This window comes from Pteropus alecto, unplaced genomic scaffold (assembly GCF_000325575.1).
Source record: "Pteropus alecto unplaced genomic scaffold, ASM32557v1 scaffold233, whole genome shotgun sequence".
Lineage (NCBI taxonomy): Eukaryota > Metazoa > Chordata > Mammalia > Chiroptera > Pteropodidae > Pteropus > Pteropus alecto.
The window spans coordinates 1996096-2010249 of record NW_006434367.1 but is presented as its reverse complement, the minus strand read 5'-3'; the positions used below and the strand labels follow the sequence as shown (position 1 = coordinate 2010249).

At 41.9% G+C, this 14154-nt stretch overlaps 2 protein-coding genes and 1 pseudogene across 4 annotated transcripts in view; 2 read left to right on the top strand and 1 right to left on the bottom strand.

The window, feature by feature from the left end:
- The window catches only part of GNAL (G protein subunit alpha L), a 151031-nt gene extending 139692 nt beyond the window's left edge, over positions 1-11339 (top strand). For all 3 annotated transcript variants that reach the window (XM_015587245.2, XM_015587246.2, XM_025044897.1), the window contains 7 exons: positions 1757-1811; positions 3345-3418; positions 3992-4050; positions 4398-4518; positions 6195-6325; positions 7864-7931; positions 10174-11339. In XM_015587245.2, the coding sequence (XP_015442731.1) occupies positions 1757-1811; positions 3345-3418; positions 3992-4050; positions 4398-4518; positions 6195-6325; positions 7864-7931; positions 10174-10320 (655 nt within the window). In that variant the 3' untranslated portion in view covers positions 10321-11339. The remainder of the gene's footprint in view (positions 1-1756; positions 1812-3344; positions 3419-3991; positions 4051-4397; positions 4519-6194; positions 6326-7863; positions 7932-10173) is intronic.
- Positions 7157-7275, top strand: LOC112477627 (annotated as a pseudogene).
- Positions 11340-11624: 285 nt separating the features above from the next.
- Positions 11625-14154, bottom strand: part of MPPE1 (metallophosphoesterase 1) — a 19685-nt gene continuing 17155 nt past the window's right edge. The window contains exons 12-13 of the mRNA XM_025044900.1: positions 14122-14149; positions 11625-13178 (exon numbers count right to left, since the gene is read on the bottom strand). Coding sequence (XP_024900668.1) covers positions 12996-13178; positions 14122-14149 — 211 coding nt within the window. The 3' untranslated portion in view covers positions 11625-12995. The remainder of the gene's footprint in view (positions 13179-14121; positions 14150-14154) is intronic.

Below are 14154 nucleotides of genomic sequence, written 5' to 3'. Positions count from 1 at the left end.
TTGACTTTCTTTGACAACTGCCACAGCAGGCAGTGCAATTACAGATACCACCCTCCACAGCTACCTTCCCCTTTGGTGGGACTGGCCCTGTCTTCCAGTGGAAATGACCTCATTTCCAATGCCGCCTCTTCCTACATTCTGCTGGTGGCTTACCTCCCAGGGGGTTGCCTCTTGTTGCAGCTCTAAGGTAGGCCTTGGTTCTGGAGCAGCGGAGCCTTGTGCCAAATCACGGGTAAATACGTGGATGGCTGCCAAAATGTCACCCTAGCACCAGGCCATCATCTCTGGCTACTGGGGCTGTCTTTAGCTTTCCAGTAGAAAGGAGTGAAGATAGTCAAGGAAATTAAGGGTCTTACTGAATCTTCAGCCTCCCTCTTGCTGATGCTGAAAGCACGTCAAGGGCTTAGAGTGTGAGTTGGTCAGGAGACTGGGTGGAAATGGAAAGTAATACCTCCCTTGGGCTGTACAAAATGCCCCCAAGCACTTGGGCTTAGAGGAGGGCCCAATCATTGCTTTACTTCAAATATCCTGTGATGGAACCCAAACCTTCTAGGGCTGGATAGGCAGGGAAGCCAGGCCATGTCCCTCTAGTCTAGGTCACATTCACTCTCCCTCGTGCAGGAGCCTCACCCTGGCCCTTGGACACCCACAGCCAGGAGAGCATGGACTACTGAGGCCCCCCTCTCCCTCCTCAAATGCTCTCCTGCCCTTCTGAAGCCCCTGCTGCCCCCTCTTGCTCCAGAAGTGGTCCTTTGCTCACCAGTTAACTAGTTCCATCTCTTCCTATGTCTTGAAAATCTCTGTGGTATCCTTTGTCGACTAGGCCTCTCAGCCACCTGCTCGCTTACCTCCTCCAGCTTCGGGAAGAGGAAGAGAGCAGACATTAATTCATCGGATAAATATTCAGAGGCAAGGCCTGTGTGAGATGCTAGGGGCACCTGGGCCAACCAGATGAAGGCCTGTGTTTCTTTCCAATTTCTGAATGGCCCCTCACCTGCATTTTGGAGCAAGAAACAGATAATGAACAGATTAACAAATGTAAAACATATCAGGCTATGTTAAGTGCTTTGTGGAAAAATAAAGCAAGGTTGGCATGGAGATGGGCATGGGTGCTATTTTAGATAAGATGTACAGGGCAGCCTCTCTGAGGGGAGAGAGAGCACCTGCCTGCAGGACTCCTTGTTTCTGTGTCTCCTTCCACGGGCAGCTGCAATGTGATTTCCTTTCCCTCCACTTCTCACTCCCTCTATTTGTGCAAAATATCAGACTGCTAGGACCAATCTTACACCTATGAGGCTATGACCTCTGCCAGGTGTGCACATCACATTAAACCTGCTCACAGGCACACATATTCACACATGACTTTTGGATTTTATTCAGAACTTATTACCTAAGGGAACAGCTCTTGCCTTCAGTTTTATATTTACTTTGCAGCATGGCCTTCCTCTACTAGCTTAGCCTTGGAAGAAGGCCTGTGTTTCTTCCCAATTTCTGAATGGCCCCTCACCTGCAACCCTATGGCAGCTGACAAGAGGGAAGGCAGGTAAAAAAAAAAAAAAAGCAGTCATAGCCCTTCAATCAGGAATGCTATGCTATCTGAACAGGTACATGTGCAGGAAAGAAAATGGGAACTTCCCTCAGCCTCTGTCCTTCTGTGCCTCCTGTGCCTGTGTGTGTGACTGTCCCATACATCACCCCACAGCCCAGGAGAAAGTCATCAGAGAACATTCTGAGCACTGCTGGCTTTTTTTTTCAGCTTCCTGGAAAGAATCGACAGTGTCAGCTTGGTGGACTACACCCCGACAGACCAGGTATGTGAAGTTAGAGCTGTGGCCACCCATGGGGAACTTGTGAGGTTAGAGAAATTGCCACTATTATTCAATGATTACTTTAAAATGGATTAAGGAAAAAAATTCTTAAAAAACTACTTCTTTCAAATTGTACTATCCCCACATGCACATGTGGTGTGTTACCATGCCCTGTTAGTTGGCCCATGGACTTAGCTCTCTAAAACTTGCTTGATTTCTAAATTCCCGATATTGAAATAATTTTATCTGTGGAATAGGACTAAGAAATTTCCATTCCTCTTGGAGCTGTCAACAGAGAACTAAATCTTTACTTCCCCAGCTTCATAAACCCTGCTCATTCTGCTTTTGGCCCTGGTCTGGGTAATACACAACAGCACACTTTCCAGGTGTGACCCTCTGTGTCGCCTTTGGATTAAGCTGGAGAAAAGTGTCCCATTGCACATTTGTGAGTAGCAAGAGAGGGACATTCTGTGCCCCCCAAAACCTTTGACACTTGGGCATCTGCAGAGACTTAGAGAACCTTGAATTGCTCAGTTTAGGAACCCCCAGATGCCTCTAGATCTAGTGAATTCCAAGAAAGTTAGTGGGGCTCTATTCAAACCAGCGGGGCTCTATTCAAACCGCCTCTCCATCATTCCCCAGTGTCTGTGTCCCCTGGAGGGCCCTGGCTGTGGGCCCCTCCTGGAGGCTTTTTCTTCTCTGACCCTCCTGGAGGACTGAACTCTCTCTCCCTGGAAGTCCATCTCTCTCTGAGGCTTACTCCAAGAGCTCAAAATCATCTGACAGAGCAGTGGAGACTTCCTAGTCTTAAATCAATCCCTCGAGGCTGTCCTAAACACTTCTCCTCAGGCTAACAGGAGGGGACAGCCTCCCAGCTTCCGGAATGACTGCAGTGTCTGTTTCATTAACATCATAATGGATCTCTGATCAGAAAAAAATACCATCAGCTTTGTAAAACTATGGCTTTCTCTTCCCTTCCAGACCTCATCATCTTTTATCTTAGAGAGAATAAAAGTATGCAGAGACGAGAGGAAATCTAAAATCAGCTAGCATCCAGTCCAAAAAAATCCAAGATCCGTGAATGTTGAGTTACACTTCTTTTGCTTTCTAACCCAAATGGCTCTGAACCCACCGCAGAAGGCTCTCCAGTCTAGCAGGAGATCACTGGCAGTGTCTCTCCCCAGAACACTAAGCATGTGATTTGGTTGTCAACAGCATGATAGTCAGTGGGCAACATTCATCAGTAATTTTTTAAAAGTTCTAAAGAAAATAAAAGCACAGCTATTAAAGTCTCTAAGACCAAACCAGTACATTAACTGTAACTTTCTCAGAGGGTGTGAGATAGAAGATGAGACAGAATGCATTTGCCTAAGTTTTTAATTACCACATTATTCTAATTAACACTCCAGGCCCTTGAGATGCTTTTGTAATGGAAGAAATTGCTATTTGAAAAACTCAATTATTATGGTTACATCCAGGGCTTTCCTTATGAAAGGGGACAGTGATATCACTTTGTTTTTCTCTTCTTGCCCTCAGGACCTTCTCAGATGCAGAGTTCTGACATCAGGGATTTTCGAGACCCGATTCCAAGTGGACAAAGTAAACTTTCAGTAAGTGTGTTGTTGAGAGCAGGCCTGCCATGGGGGTGTGGGCAGGAAGCTCTCCCTGCTGCCCACTGGGGCTCTACTGGGTGTGGGACCTGGAGACCTAGCTACCACCCACAGCCCTGGGGCTTCAGGGAGTGGAATCCCAAAAGTACATCATCATCCTTTTGAATAAGTAAATGTAGACTGTGTGGTCCTGAAGTACAGGCAGTAAGTTTAGGGAAGGGCGGAATCCAAGACCTGAGATGCCTGGAAGGGTAAAAGAGATCTGAGGCATTGGGGTAGGTAGAAACTGCAGCCAGAAACTCAGGCAGAGGGATGCACTGAGCAGGCTGCCCCGAGAAGTGAGCCCCGAGCCACCTGATGACCTTGGGGCGAGGGCTGTGACCAGAGAAATGACCAAGTGTGCATTGGTCAAATGACCAAGTGAGCTGGTGCAGAACCTGGGCTGGGCCCCAACAGTGTGCTGAGATCCCACGGGAAGCAGTGCTACAGGCCAGACAGCAACAGAGAAAAGCACAGAAGCCTCTGTTGTGTCCTTGCACCTCAAATAATTGTTGTTCTGTTGTCCTTCCACAGCATGTTTGATGTTGGTGGCCAGAGGGACGAGAGAAGAAAATGGATCCAGTGCTTTAATGGTGATTTCTGTGTTCTCTCAAGAATATGGGATGAATTCTCGCACTCATTTCTACTACTATGTTTAAGTAGCTTTGAATGATATCATCTATGAAATGCCATAAGTATGAATCTCATAAATAAGGAATTTAAGCATCCCGAATTTCCATTTATCATTCTCTAATATGAGTAGACTCCTGGTCAGGTACATTATTGAACAACCAATTATATGCACAGTGCTGATTCAAGTCATTCTTATAATCACAGAATGATAATTTCCCTGGAAATGGATAGACATTGGATGTGTACTTTATCATAACCCCACAATGACCATTGGTCTAACTAACTTTTTCTCTCTTCTCCCACTAAGACGTCACCGCTATCATTTATGTCGCAGCTTGCAGTAGCTACAACATGGTGATTCGGGAAGATAACAACACCAACAGGCTGAGAGAGTCCCTGGACCTTTTCGAAAGCATTTGGAACAACAGGTTATAAAAATAATAAATTTGGTGTCATCACTGGATTGCCAATTTTATTTTATTAAAAATACCACTCAGCTCACTTTTATTTTTATTCTCCAGATACATTTTTTCCTTACCAATAAATCCAAAACCATAAGAAGTATCTCTTTTAGTCCATCTCATGTATCAACAGACTTAACATGGGGACTATTCCTTGATAGAACTCTGGTAGTGCTTTATCAGGAAAATTTAAATCTTGGAAAGCCTAAGGGTATACCTACGGTTCAAATTTGATTTTGTTTTGTTTTCAAAATTTGGAAAGTACCAATTTTAAACATTCACATTTAACTAGATAGTCCCTAAGATCAGTTAGATTTAAGCACAGCATAATTACGTTTGAAACTGCTAGTACTACACAGGGGCAGAACTGCAAACACACACACATCTCTCTCTCTCAACTGCAAACACACACACACACACACACACACACACACACAATACATACACATATAGTTAAAAGTCAAAGTTTCCTCTAAAGAATAGCACCAAGGAGGATGAAAACATAAGCTGACATTGCAAAAGGTTTGGGTTATCAGAAAAGTATTTCTCTACAAAGTGTCCAACAACTGCTCTCAGTTCTATAGTATTAAGACAGTTAATGGGAAAGAAAGGGTAAGGAAATGCTGGCTTTACAGAGGAATACGTTGGAGTCATTAAAAACATATATATACACACATGTACAACCGCATGGGAAAATGACTACAATATTGTTAAATGAAAAGGCAGATTTAAAAACACCATGAACTTATTTTTATAGATATGATAAATGTGTGAGGGTAGGAAAAAAAGGAAGTAAAAACATAAAAATTCTAATAGTAGTTGTCTCTGGGTGTAATTACATTTGATTGTTTTTCTATGTATTAATTTTTCTAATTTTTCTAATAAAAATTCATTTTTATAAGGACTATGTATTTTATAAGTAGAAGAAACCATAAGGCTATTTCCATTTGTGGGGAGAATAGATTGTGTTTGTAATTCGTAGTAAGATTCCTGTGCACTAATCATCAGCTTGATTCTTTTGACATAGTGGAATTTCCAAAGGCTTTGCTAATGTGCACATTAAACTTGTGTTAAACCAGTTCTCAGAATTTATTTGATGAAACAGAGAACTTCCCATCCTGCACCTTCACTATACCTGAGGCCTTCCCCTTAGCTTGTCATGTCCAGTGCAGTGATCTGGATTTAGATCTGATTCATATCCTGTTCCACAGCTGGAGAACCTCGGACCTGTTCAGACTAGGCAGGAGAACCAGGCCAGCCACAAACTATGTTCTGTGTGATTAGCTCTTGTTGTTAACACATTAACATCTAGTTTTCTGACCCTTTATTAGTAAATTACACCACCAAAATCCAAGTGTATTTATTACCTAAGCAAACCTTAGCTTTGCTACCAGTAAATCTATATCCTCAGTGAAGATGAGTTACAAAGTGCTAAACTGCTAAATCAACTACCTATGTTTATCATTATAAGAATGCCTAGCTGGCAGTTGGACGGGGAGGGGAGGACTGAGATATTGGTATATCAAATAATGCTAAATATTGTCAAGAAGATGGCAATGTCCTTTTCACTGAATTCCTCCTATGTTAGATATTCTTTCCCATATACTGGATGTGAAATTTGTATCTTTATTTCTCCTTTTCAGGTGGTTACGGACTATTTCGATCATCTTGTTCTTAAACAAACAAGATATGCTGGCAGAAAAAGTCTTGGCGGGAAAATCAAAAATCGAGGATTATTTTCCAGAATATGCAAATTATACAGTTCCCGAAGATGGTAAGATTTCAAAACAAGTTTGTCCCAATTAAGGAAAAGACTTAATTATTCTTTCAATAGTCCTGTAACTATTATTCAAACAGTTCTGATAAATCTAGGGAATTCAAGTACTTTAAATCAATCCTCTCGACTACTGCCCCATCCTAAAGTACTAGAATATTAAAATGTCCTATGTAGGATTCCATTTGATTACAGTTTGGCTTTCCATTCAAACTGTGCATTTAGAGAAAGGGCAGTTTGAGGTGCACATACTCATTAGTTGGGGTAAATTCTGCCTCTGGGTGCCTCAGCTGGGTCTGTTGTGAACTGGGCCCATGTCGGCCCTTTACATTGACCTTTACACTGAACCCTCCCAGTAACTCTATGAGGGAGCTTTTGTTATTCTCACATTTTCCTACGGAAAGTGAGGCTGAGAGAGGTGAAGTCACTTTTTCAAGGTCACTCAGGTGGAGCCTGCGAGGACAAGGCAGCCTTTGAACCCTTTTCTCCGAGCCTATACTTTCAGCCACCGTGTTTACCTCTCTGTCTCCAGCAATGTCTTTGGCTACAATGGCAATTGCCTTTAGGGTGGCCAACCATCTGTGGGGATTCCTGGGACATGGGACTCTCTGTGCTAAAGCCAGGAAGGTCCCATTTGGGCAAACCCAGAAGAGGAAATAATCCCAATTCCAACTGCTGCTCTTCAGTTTTGAGTAGACACTGGGCCACCAGAGGCTTATAGAATGGATTTCTTTACAGCAAAATAACACCACTTCTTAAATTTGAATCCCAAACTCTATAAAGCAGAATGAAAGAGACTTTCCTAGAAACTTTAGTTAAGAAGAGAATTCAGTCTATGGCCATGCCACCCTAAACAAGCCCAATCTTGTCTGATCTCGGAAGCTAAGCAGGGTTGGGCCTGGTTAGTACTTGGATGGGAGACCACCTAGGAAGACCAGGTGCTGTAGGCATAAAAAATAAAAATTAAAAAAAAATAATAAGGGATTGTTAGCTGACAAGTTCCTTGCAATCTGTGAGGTAAACCAAGGGCTGCCTCGCCTTAAAAAAAAAAAAAAGAAGAAGAGAATTTGTAGTCCTTTGTGCACTAACCTCAGCCAGTCTGAGGTATGCTTTCCGAGGCTAAGGTAGCTAGGCTAAGGTAGCTAGGCTGTCCGAGGGAAATCTTCAGAGTACCACTTGTGTCTCTGCTGCTGGATTACCGGTCTCCCAGCAACCAAGTCTTCTTTAACTTTCCCAGTCACCAGTGCCCCCATCCCCTCACCCTATCCCATCAATACTCAAGCTCTGCAGAGCTTACCTCCAAAATGTCCACTACAGCATGCAAAAAAAAAAAAAAAAGTTTTATCAGAGCTCTGTTAAAATTAAAAGATTTGGGAGGAGAAAAGAAAAATGAAAGTGACATTTTAGCTCTTGGCTTTGCCATACTGAGTTTAATGCTGTGAGTATACTAGAGTCTAACTCTGTAATTTGTTTTATGCTTTCCATAGAGTTATATCTCTGTTTCACATTACTTAAAACTCTATTTGTAATTTCTACAGCAACACCAGATGCGGGAGAAGATCCCAAAGTTACAAGAGCAAAGTTCTTTATCAGGGATCTGTTTTTGGTAAGCAATTTTTTTAACCTTTGTTTTCCTACCACCTTAGAGTTATATTGTTCTTTGCAACTTTCAAGTTACTTATCCTATCATGATCTCATTCACTCTCCCCTCAAATTATGAGAGACAAGAGAAGGTATTGTTACTTCATCCCATAGCTTGAGCACTCCGAGGTTCAGAGAGGTTAGTCATCTCACCTCAGGTCACATAGCTTCCAAGAAAGAACAGCACTGAGACAAGCCAGACCCTGTCACTTGTTCTATTTTCCAAAAACGAAAGAGTCCTTCAGCAGAGTGTGGAACACCAGGACTCATACTGGGTCCTCTTTTCAACTGGGGCCAAGTGGTCAGCCCCCAGAGTGCCCCCCAGTCTCAACAACAAGCCCTGTCCCTCAAATTGGAAATGACCCGCAAGCCTAAGCCCAGACCTGGGCCAGAATTTTCTCCAGAATCAGCATTACCAAACCTTTTAAAACAGAAGGTAGTAAGTGTGAGGTCAGCCCCGTGTCTTGATGCTCTTAAAAGCCTGCGTGTTTTCTGGGTTATCGTCCTCGTATTTTACTAGCTCCTCTCAGATTTCTTGAACATTATCTTGTAAAAGAGGGCCTCAGAAAGTTGGGCAGCAGCTGGGTAAGCTAGCCAAGCAGAGTCTGGAATTGTCCAGTTTTCCTCGGTGAGTTTCTTTCTATCATTTTTAATAAAAACCGGTTTGTTTCAAGATTTAAACTGAAGTTTGCAAACTGCAACCACCTTTGTAATGACTCCATTCCTTAAATTGCTGTTGCTCCAGTCAGAGACAAACTGGTCAGATTACTACAGAAGGAAGCCCATTTTCATTCATTCACTATGCACTTACTCTGTGTGCCACATATCTCATCTGGTTCTTTTGGACTAAAAAGATATATAACCTACCTATTTCAGCATCAATAAGTTTAAAAAACATTTTTAATTGTTCAAGAGAAGCCCGACTATTGCTAAAAACAAGGCTCTCCTCCTAAGAGGAGTTTTATAACGTGATGAGCATTTTCACAATTTCCTTGCAAGAGTCCCCGCATTTCTCCAATGGCTGTTTCCCAAGATGCTTTGCAGAAAAAAAAGGGGGTGGGAGTGGGGGTACGAGGAAGACATCCAGGGATTTTTGTGGGTACCTGTGAAGAAAGTTCCATATGATCCCTGCATTAGTCCTACAGACTGAGTGGCTTAACAGAAGACATGTATTTCTCACAGTTCTGGAGGTTGGAAGTCTGAGATCAAGGTGTTGCCAGGGTCAGTTCCTCTTGGGGCCTCTTTCCTTGGCTTGTAGATGTCCATCTTCTCTCTGTGTCCTCACATGGTCTTCCTTCTACGTCTATGCCCTTATCTCTTCTTGTGAGGACACTCATTTTACTGCATTAGGGCCCACCCTAATTGCCTCATTTTAAGTTAATTACCTCTTTAAAGACCCTAGCTCCTACCACAGTCACACTCTGAGGTGCTGGGGGTTAGGACTGAAAAATATGAATGGGGAAGGGGACAGAATTTAACCCAAGATAGCCTCTCTCCACTAGGCCCCACTTAGCTTTACAATGCCCATGAGCATGTCGCTCCAAGATATCCTCACAAATCATGACATGATGTTTATTTTAATTCAGTGTTTCTCAGTTATTTGGCCACAGAGCACTTTTCTTTCGAAACACCCACGAACCTTCCACTGCTAAACAGGGGACACCTAGGAAACGCTGAAGTTCTATGTGAAGGAGGGAGTAGCATGGCTGATGTGCTACCCGTACAGAACCACTAGTCATCTGTGGATATTTAAATTCAAATTAATTAAAATTAAAGAAAACTAAAAATCAATCTCTCTGTTGTATCAGCTAGTAATAGTGGCTACGTTACTGGCAGGGCAGACACAGAACATTTCCATTACTGCAGAAAGTTCCACTGGAAGCCTCTGGCTTAGACCTTCATTTCCAGAAAATACTACCCTGAATTCTACTTTCTGTGCTTGTCTTTTAAATATACGTCCCATCTCAACTAAATTCTAAACTTCTGTGGGCAGGAGGTGAGCAAAGTTTCTTCCGGTTTCCAGCAGCGCGTTCAGTATTTAGACAGACACTCCCTATGGCTGTGTTTCCATGTTAAACACCCCGAGCTCTCTAGTCTTTGATCAGTGTTGCCTAAAACCTTCTCTAAGAATGAATGGGGTGGAGGCGGCATTCCCACATGCCCCCAGGGGCCAGGGCCCAGAAGTGCAGATACCTTGTTTTTTGCAGAGGATCAGCACGGCAACAGGGGACGGCAAACACTACTGTTACCCGCACTTCACCTGCGCAGTGGACACGGAGAATATCCGCAGGGTGTTCAATGACTGCCGCGATATCATCCAGAGGATGCACCTCAAACAGTACGAGCTCCTGTGAGGCGGCCCGGCCCCTGAGCGCGCCTTCTCTCCTCAATCAGCTGCCCCTTCCATTCCCGGACTGCCTGTCAGCCCCAAACCGTGGTACAAAGTAGTGAGTTCCCCAGTGTCATCTGGCTGCCCTCTGTGTCCTGCTCAGTGTCAGCTCCATGTGTGACCACCAAGCCTCTGGCTACCTCTGTTCCCCTCAGGTTTGGTAGGTAGCTTTTCTTTTCATTGAACATGACCTTTCACAGCCTCGCCACCCCCACCAATTTGTGTCACTGCAAACCGTCCACTCTCACTTGGGTGACACTGCAGTGAAATCTCTCTGGGTGGGCACCCCTTTTATCCATTCATTCAGTAATTTACTGATTCATCAAGAACTTTACAGGTGGGGGAGAAACACACTTTTTCCCACGCTATCAAGCATGATAGTAGAGGCACACGTGTAATGCGGTGAGCTACTGTGCTTTCCGGTTCTAGTTTTAAGAAGCCGTAGGGGACAAGTGGCCACCCGTTCTGAGTTGCACTGGCCCAAGACTTAGAGCAGGCCCAAGCCACAGAGTGGAGAGAAAACCTTTTTTCAATAATATTTAAAGTCGCTGCTAGCCTCAGGCATTTGAATTAGAGCTACTTTGAGCCTTTTACATTTTGGCAGAAAACCTACCACATTCATTACTGCAAAGTTTGTCCCGTTTAAAAATGATTCTCTAGACTTTCACTACACTTGGGCAATAGTCTCCTTTCATATATTCTTTTGTTGTTGTTTTATTGCTGGTTTATAATACTGTACAGACCACAAAATGTAATATTATTTTGTATAACCAACTACTAAAGAAAACTTCTTGCAGATCTTTGTGCCTTGCTTATGGCTATACCTGTAAAAGAAATGTGTTTTTACTGTGCTGAACAGCTAAATGTCAACATTATCTGCCGCTTCCTCTGAAAAAGGTAAGAAATGGTAATTAGAATTTAGAATATTTTATCAGGTTGGTACTTTTAAAAATACTCCTTGATTAAACATATATACACATATGATGCAAGTTAATCATCCACATCTTATAAACAATGTCATAGTAACATCACAACCTTCTTTCAGGGAACCAAGGATGTTTTTTCTCTCCAGACAATGTTTTTCGATTATTTTGCTATTTTAAAGACTTTTACAAGTTCCCTGAGTGGGAACAGGTCAACCATTCCCACTGTCAAAGCTTCTGAACCACCCACTTGACCACAGGTTCCACTGTCAACAAATAGGAAGAAAAAGACTAATGGGTGTCAATATTTGTGTCTGCCTAGGAGACTCAAAGGATGACATCTTCCTTTTGAAGAAGAAACAATAGTTAACCTTTATTTGAAATATAAAGTCAAATTATATAGCTATTTCTCAAGCTTGAAAGATCTGCAAATGCAGCCTCAGTATAAATAGCAAGAATCTATGTAGCAGGGACATTTCATATTCGATCTACAATCACAGCTTTGAGGGTAGTTTCCTTAGGTAAAAGATAAATAGTAAAGATATCTGAAGTTATATTTCAACAATAGAAATCCAGAGAAATGACAGCTTAGCATACATTATTTCACTAATTTCCTTTTAGGCTTTTAGTATTCATTGAGTATTTTAAAGTTTATAATATAATCAGCACTTTATTATCCTTTATAAACTTATGCAATTTTAAATACTACTACTTTTCCAAGAAAGGATGACAACTCTACAGACGATCAATACAACAAACATGGTTTATCTCATTGTTACTGAATTACTGCTCCCCTCATCCTTAACTGTTTCATAAAACTCAGTTGAACGGAGACATATGAAATAGAATTTATTTTCAGTTTACATTGCATTTTCAAAAGAAAACATGAATAAAAACTGAAGATACACCCCCACAAACATACACAAAAAAATGAAGTTGTATATTGTTACATGCATTATTATTCGACAACTCCCCTATTACTAAACTTCCTATTTAAAAGTTTGATTGAAGAAAGAGCCAGACTCATAGGAAAAATACAAAAAGAATACATTTTGTCTGGCTTAAAATTATCAAGGCATTTATTTTTAAATGCCAAATGCCACTTCCAAGTCCATTTTTCAAGTTTCTTTCTTCGCAGGCATTAAATTCAGATTTAATAACTTGATCTGCTGGAGAGAAAATTACACTTATCTAAAAATCTGATTCCATTAATTCAGCCCAGAAGTACAAAAGTCTGTATAAACAATATATTCCTGCTTGTAGCATCTGTACGTTTATTTTCAGTGTACAGCTTTATAATATATAGGAATTTGAGAATGATTTTGGAAAAGGACAAAAGCAAAGCCAGTGTTTGGTTTGTGTACACCCAATCTCGAGTGTGCTCCAGGGCTGCTGGCTCCATCCTGGGGAAGGACAGACTGTCTAGTGCATGCAAGTGATGACATTAATAGTGTTTATATATTGTACAGATACAATCTTTGATTAACATATATTTGATAAAATGAGAAAATAGACTTGTCGTAGAGTACATGTTCCATTTTTATAGCATGAGAACAGTTTAATCAACTATTTATTCTACAGTAGCTTGCATCAATGATTTAGAATTTCTATGATGTGCATAAAGACAGCCTACTTTGGTCCCATCTCACATGAGCATTGCCCAAAGTTCAGTTTCTTTGGCTTTGATATTTATTACTAAATGCAAAAATTCTCCTCTTCACATTGTCTTAAATTTTCTGAGCAGCTGCCAACCAAAAAGAAAAGGTGAGGCTAAAAGCCCAAAGTGAAAGAACATGAGAACCACAAGGAACCCAGCTGCTCCACAGTATGTGATCAGAACCGTGTCCTCGAAGGGAAGGTAGCACTTGGCGAGAGCATGCTCTGTGGATGTCATGCTGCCCTAGAAAGGAAATGAGAACGTAATGCTGCAGTGAGAGCCCCACATACAGCTCCAACACAACAATCTGACTTAAAAACAACAGAGGAGAGGCAGCCTTTTTGGCTCACTCAGGTGAGGCAGGGAAGTGGCTCTCCTCAACTGAGACTCAAGGAGGCACAGCCTTCAACCTACACAAGCAGTGGCAAGAGAAGGGAGTCAAGGGTTCCTCTAAATTATAGTGGGCATACCTGAGAGGTACTCAGAGAGACAGGGAGATTTAAAGCAATGGTTATCGAGAAACAGGAGTACAAGGCTATTTTTCATAGTAATATAAGCAATCTGTTACCTAGAAATACATGTGCCAAGAGCATCTCAATGGGCTTGTGTTTGGTAGACAATTTTGCTGTGTAGAATGACAGTGGGGAATGTTTGAATTTGAAAACATGAGGTTTTACCTGTCTTTTTATTAAGTAGAAGTACCAGACATAAAAGCATGAACTGGATGCTGAAACCCAAGGGCAAAAGAAAGGAGCTGACACACCAGGTGGTCACTAACTGAAACAATATCCTTAATCAGCTTGCAAGAGCTGTAGCATTTTTCTGTCAGAGCCCATGGGCACATTTGGAAAATAAGATGACTTGAATACAGCTAATGAAGAAATGATCCTGTTTCCTTAGAAAATTAAACACACAGAGCCTAAGAACAGAAGACACTGCTGTTCCTGGAGCATAAAGCACTCTGTAAGACCCTTCTCCCCTCTCTACCCTCAGAATAATGCCATGTTTATTTGTCTCCAGGAAGGTGTTTAGACAGGAGTCAGTGTACCAAAGTGTGCAGGTGGAGTGGGAGAAGTTTATTTACGGCTTTTGTATATTTTTACAGATTGCAGCAATTAAATAGTTGATTACTGTGTTGATTTAAATACTTATGAAAGCTTTGAGACAAAATAAATGTTCACATTACCATGATGAAACTGGGGTTGTTTCTGTTCCTCCA